General features: G+C 47.3%; 1 protein-coding gene across 2 annotated transcripts in view; it reads right to left on the bottom strand.

The window, feature by feature from the left end:
• RORA (RAR related orphan receptor A) overlaps positions 1-5,687 on the bottom strand; it is a 92,069-nt gene extending 86,382 nt beyond the window's left edge. Inside the window, exon 1 of one of the 2 annotated variants that reach the window (XM_090270689.1) lies at positions 5,645-5,687. In XM_090270689.1, coding sequence (XP_090126815.1) covers positions 5,645-5,648 — 4 coding nt within the window. In that variant the 5' untranslated portion in view covers positions 5,649-5,687. Of the gene's footprint in view, positions 1-3,945; positions 4,113-5,644 lie in introns of those variants that run through there. The other variant, XM_090270688.1, reaches the window with a different exon arrangement.
• Between the last annotated feature and the right edge of the window lie 313 nt (positions 5,688-6,000).

Here is a 6,000-nt window from a genome sequence, read left to right on the forward strand (position 1 = left end):
CTATCTATCTATCTGTCTGTCCATACAGTTGCTTTTTCTCCCACTAAATGGTCATTTGCAAATACTGTCTTCTTGAGTGGCCCAAAGCAAATTACAAAGTGGCTGGGCGCTCTCGCAGGTGCTTTGCAGTTATCTACTTGCTGATCACATCTATTTTATTGTGGTTCACTTAGTGGGGAGGGAAATGTGGGAGGAAAAGGAGTGTAGCAAGAACTATTAATATATTTACTAACATATGTACTAGACTTTAAAAACTCCTAAAGTTTATAGCACATAAATATATGTATATTGAAAAGACTATTTCTATTTAGAAATTGTATTACTTTATAATTGGGCAGCATTAAAGAAGTTCTATGGCTTTCAACTCACATAGAAGGCAAAGTGGTTTACTCAAGTATGATGTTGCTTTGTATTTTAAGTAATGTGATTGAAATCTATAAAATCATGAGCAGCCTCTAAAATATTCTCTACTTCATAGAGAATCTGAGCTCCCCGATCTTCCCCTGGAAGAATGGATTCAGAGACCAGATTCTCTTTGTCTTTAGAAGAACTGACCCCTCCTTGCATGATAAGCACTCTGCTCAGTGGAGCAGCCATTCGGGTTCCCTCCTTGCAAGATGATCAGGCCATCACCTTTCTCTGAATCCTACTCATCAAAGGTCACAAAAAATGGGACAAAAATCCTCACTACAGGATACCACTGACATAGTGCTTAAGAGAAAACCAGGGATAAAATGCAAATCGCATTTGGTAAAAAGAAAAGCCAGATTATTCAAAACTATAAAGTCAAGTTGTTAAAGTTGGAAACACAGTTAATTACCAACATATGCAGTATTTCCAAAGTAGCAAGGTGCCTTACCTTTACACAGGAATTGTATTGGAGAAGAACCTATTACAGGACAGGCATTTCCTTTAAGCCTTCCCTTCACTCTCAAAACTCCAATTACACGAACGTAGGCTGAGCACTCATAAGAAGCAAAGGGGTATATAATCTGCTGAAACTGAGGAAGCACTTGCTGCCGCCGGACATTTGGCCGATGCAGTTTTATGATGGGCAGAACAAGTGCTCCCCTGATTATAAATGTTAGCACTGGTTCTCTCCATTTGCCCAAGGAGCAATCCAAATGGTATTGGAATTTTGTTACTAATTAAACAAAAACAAAACTGAAGGATAAGACTACAGTTGCTCAAATGAAGATTTATTACTTCTAAGCATGAAACCACTTTAAGCCTAAACTTATTTGACAACTAATGCACAGGAAGAATTTTCTTTTTTGGTGAATTCAAAAGGCCTGATTTAATGATGTTTAAAAAAACAGTAAATCAGCCAACAAAGGGAATGCTTCTCTTACGTGGTCCCTTGTTTTTTTTACTCCCCCGTCTGCTTGCATACACATACCAAAAGCTATATTGTGAAGTTTCTGTTTTTCATGAAAAATCTAATTACACAAACTCTCTCACATATGGAACTAATTTAAGTATTAATACTGAAAGGCAGTAGGGAAGTATTTAATATGATTCCAGATCAGGTCCCCCCCCCCCTTAAATCTGATATAAAAACATTTACTGCATTCCTCATTTTCCCACAAACTATTTTTCTTTAGTTTAAAATTGCACTGAAGCAAGATAATGCCATTAAAACATAGGATGTTATGATATTGGGAATAAAATATCCTAATTATCAAGATGCATTGTAATTCTATTTCTCACTCTCTCTCAGGCTTATTGAAAACTGCATTGGCAGTACGGAGCTACTTTTCTCGAGGCACAATACTAGGAATTCATTATCTTACGGCAGCCAGAGGTCACTCCAAGTCAAATGTGCGGGCTAGAGCTTTGGGGTGATGAAGCTGTTGGTGTAATTCTCATGAGTGTATTAGTGAGGGATAGTATGGACGTTCACTTTGTACTAGAACCACAAAAGCAAAAAAACAAAACAAAACCCTATATACTTGGAAACATCAAAATTAAAATATTAAAATGTACTTTATTGTTTGGTTATTGTTCATTAGAGGAACCAGTCTTAGCTTCTCACTCTTGTCCCAATCAACACAAATTATACTAAATGAAATGGATAAGGACTGGCATCGGCACCTTCCAAAGAGCAAAATCTATTTCATAACTTAAAAGAAAAAAAATGAAAGAAAATGACTGAATTACAAAGGATATTTGAGTTATTTTATTCTTATTGAATTAATGAAACACAAAAAATAGAATTAAAAAATTTTGGGAGGGTGGGGAGCAGCATAATTTCTTTTACATAAAAGTTGGTAAGAAAATCTTAATTTTTTCTATTCAAAATGACTTTTTAAAAATATATTTTATTGATTATGTTGTTACAATAGTTCCAATTGTTTTCCCTTTGCTCCCCTCTGTATCCAAAATGACTTTAACTGTTTAAGAACGTGAATTACAGGGAAGTCTCCTCTCTTACTTTATCAGTTGCATATTCTAAAAAGGATTAAATCCTATTTCCCGCAAGCCACAGGAAAAAAAGAAAATCTGCTGTAGGCAGGTGGCAGAGAGAATTTCATCTCAAGCAGCTCATCGCAGCGTCCAGTGCGTTTCGGCCTGTTAATAATTAATAAAAGAAATGCCACCCAATCTCTAGAGAAGAAAGGCAAAGCTCCATGATCCGAAAGTAAACCCGGCGCAGATATTGAACCAGTGCCCTTCCTCCTGGATTGCAACAAAACCTCAACCTAGCAAACATTTAACGAGCGGCGCCCGCATGGATGGCAGATCCCACAGGACAGTTCGGCTCTGCAAAAATGCAACGCATTAGGGGAGCCCTGTCCTCGGCAAACAGATGGGGCTCTAAATCCGCGTTTCCAGTGGCGGGGTCTGCGAAGCCGCTCGGGCAGATTATCTAAGCCCAGGAACCTGCTCTTGCAAGAGCAGGCAGCGAGCGCGCTGCGGACTAAGTGTCTCCGGGCTGTTTGCAACAGTCCTAAGAGCATGTCTTGTTTTCTCCGGGCCGCACAGGCGACTTCCTGCACACCTCCAAACTTTGGTTTCCCATTAGAAACTTCCACGACTTGCCATGGTTTCTTTCCTCCTCACCTGGAAGGACCTGGAGCTAGTTCTTTTTTCAACCAGTGCCCCCTGCCATCCTGCCACTAGCCTGGCTACGGAATCCTGATCAGGGCGAAGGCCGGGTGGACAGACTTGGCTGCGACTAACCTGCGCCCGTCGGCCCTCACCGCCATGTAACCTCCACCATTGCCCGCAAATCCACAACCCAAAGTATCAAGGGGGGGGGCGGCGTGCGGGGTGCGCTGCGCCTGAGGGTGGCCGCCCAGGGGGTCTTGGCACGCTCTAGAAGCCCGTCTCACTTGGGCCGGGGCACTTTCGGAAGTAGCAGCGGCAGGACGCGGCGCGGACCTGCCGCACTTCCCCGGCGGGCGGCCGCTGCGGGCTGCTGGGCCGCCCAAGCGGGAGAGCGCAAGGCCTGGGGTGCTGACAAGCCCCCAGGGATGACATCGCGTCCGAAAGCACTCACGGCCAGGCCTGGCCGAAGCGCCTTCCCCACGTAGGCCACAGCGGTCTGGCGTGCGGGCCTTGGGCACCGGCTGCGGGCGCCCCCGGCTTCTTCCGAGCTCTCCAGGCCCTCCCCTTCCAGAAGCGCGGCGACTGCCGACAAAGTTTCTTCCGGGAGCCCCGCCAGGTGCTAGGCGGACCCGGGCAACTGACAGGAGCCGGACGGGGCGGAAGAGGGGGGTCCAGCCCGTGCGTCTTTGCCCCCAACAGGAGGCAGGCAGATCCCACGGCCGGGCTCAGGTGGCGCCGCTGCGCTGGCCCTGAAGGCCCTGGCGGGGCTCCGGCGGCCAGCCCCGGGCAGTACGTGCGCTCGGGCAGGCGCGCCCACCCCTCCCCCTGCGTGCCTGCCTCCTTGCCTCCGGGAGCAGCCAGCCCACCCGGCCCCGGCGGGGCGCCCGGGCTCACCTTTCATCGCTGCGATCACAAAATACATCATTTAAGCCGCGGTGCGGAGAGCGCAGGGAGAGCGGATGGTCCGATCCCGGAGCCCCCTCTGCCGCCGCCGCGCCGCCGCCGCCCGAGCCACAGCAGCAGCTGCCGCAGCTGCCCGCCCGCCGAGAGCCATCCCGAGCCATAAGAGGCTCCATGTGACCGGCTGACATCACGGCCGCCGCTCTGTTTACACCGCGCCCCTCCGCTTCCTCCCCGGGCGGGAGGAGGGAGGCGGGAGGCAGGCGCGCCCGACGCCGCGCCCGCCCCGCCCCCGCGGGCAGGTGAGCGGCTGCTGCTCGGCGGGCGCAACCGGACCCGGGGCCGCCCTCCCGTGCCCCCAGGTCTGCGCCCGGGACCCTGGCCTTCTCCTCGCCTTCGCGAGTACCTGGGGCCGCCCGAGCGCTTTCTGCACCCAGCATTCTGCGGAGCTCGCGCTTGACCACTTTCTCCCCCCAGCCGGTGGAGCAAGAGGCACGCAACCCAATGCCACCTTCCTGCTCCTTTCCCGGAGTCCCTAGAGGTGTTAAATAATCCGGCTAGTTGTCAGAAAAGAGGGATTTGGTCTTGGGCCGGTCGCGGGGGGGTGGGGTGGGTGGGGGCGCTGCTGCTGTAGCCAGCCTCGCTACCCATTTTCCAGAGCGCTTCAGATCTAAAGGTAGAGCCCCCTCCAGACCCGTGGAAAACGCAGCCCTCCTGACCAACTGGAGGAGTGAACTAAGCGCCTTCTAAGTCTTTCCTTAGAGAATCAGTCTGGGCAGGAGTAACGCACATTGGAAACTCCCATCACACCAACAGCTAAGGTCCTGGTTTACAAATGCTTCTCCTACCTATCCTCTCTCCTCTTCCTCCTCTGCCACCCCCCCCCCCAGCCCAATCACTGACAGACACCTGGAAGAAGAGCTCCAGGCGCCAGCCAATTTGAGCCACTAAATTTCCAGACTCTTCCAAATCTTGGGTTCCATCTCCAAGAGAACCCAACCACAAGTGGAAAAGGCTCTAGTTTTCACACCCTAAAAATGAGACTTTATGGTACTTTGGACAGGGATGAAAAAGACCTCCAAACATTGAAGCTGTATCTGTTTTACTGGCTTTATGGAAACTTAAATCATGACATTGTTATCAGATGTATCTCTTTACCATGAATTTCAGACACTACATATCCAGAGTCTGCATTATTTAAAATTTCATCAGGCGTGTCTGTAGTATTGGGCATAACAGAAAAAATTATCAAAAGCCAAGTTTGCATACCTACTATTGTTTCTTCAATTCTGCTTTCTTTTCTGATGGTCTGTTTCCATTTACAACTTAAAATTTTAGACGGTTATTCGTTGTTGCACTCATGGTCATTAAACAAGCAGAGTTCTAGAATTTTTCCCATATAACTGAATTGTCCTTGTCCTGTGAGCTGGGCCATAATTTAAAACACACATAAGCAATCAGCACTGTAGGAAGCTAGAATCATACACTGCCCACTCTATTCCCTCCTTAAGGCAAAATATACACAAACTTCTGATTTAGGTCAAAAAATTTCATTGTACCTTAAATCAAGCCATAGCTTTATAAAAGTTTGATTTCAGCTCAAGTCAACCTAATGCAGTTTTTCCTTTAAATAAAACTAAATAAAACCACAAAATTAAAAAAGAAGTCAGAAAAGTATGAAGCCAAGACCTACCCATGTTAACTCAGCTGTCCAGCCATAGCGAAGTGGGCAAGTGTTTCAAATGAATCAACCATACCCTCTGTGATGTTTACAATTATGAAATTAAATCACACCATGTTCCCGTGATGCAACTGCATCTCGCAGTGAGGCAACAGCCCTCAGTTACCCTGACACCATCATTCACATTTGGTTCTTGATTCCCCTTGTGCTAAAGACTATAACAAGGAAGGCTAATGCCAAGCTATCTTGCAGGTAGATTTCAGGTACCATTTTTCTTTCCTTTATACTATTAAAGGATGGGAAACAATCAGAGACTGCACGTTCATAGGTATGTTCTTCCATACTCATTGCAAATGAATCCAGATATA

The sequence above is a fragment of the Furipterus horrens genome, unplaced genomic scaffold (assembly GCF_987537825.1).
Source record: "Furipterus horrens unplaced genomic scaffold, mFurHor1.1.pri manual_scaffold_3, whole genome shotgun sequence".
NCBI lineage: Eukaryota > Metazoa > Chordata > Mammalia > Chiroptera > Furipteridae > Furipterus > Furipterus horrens.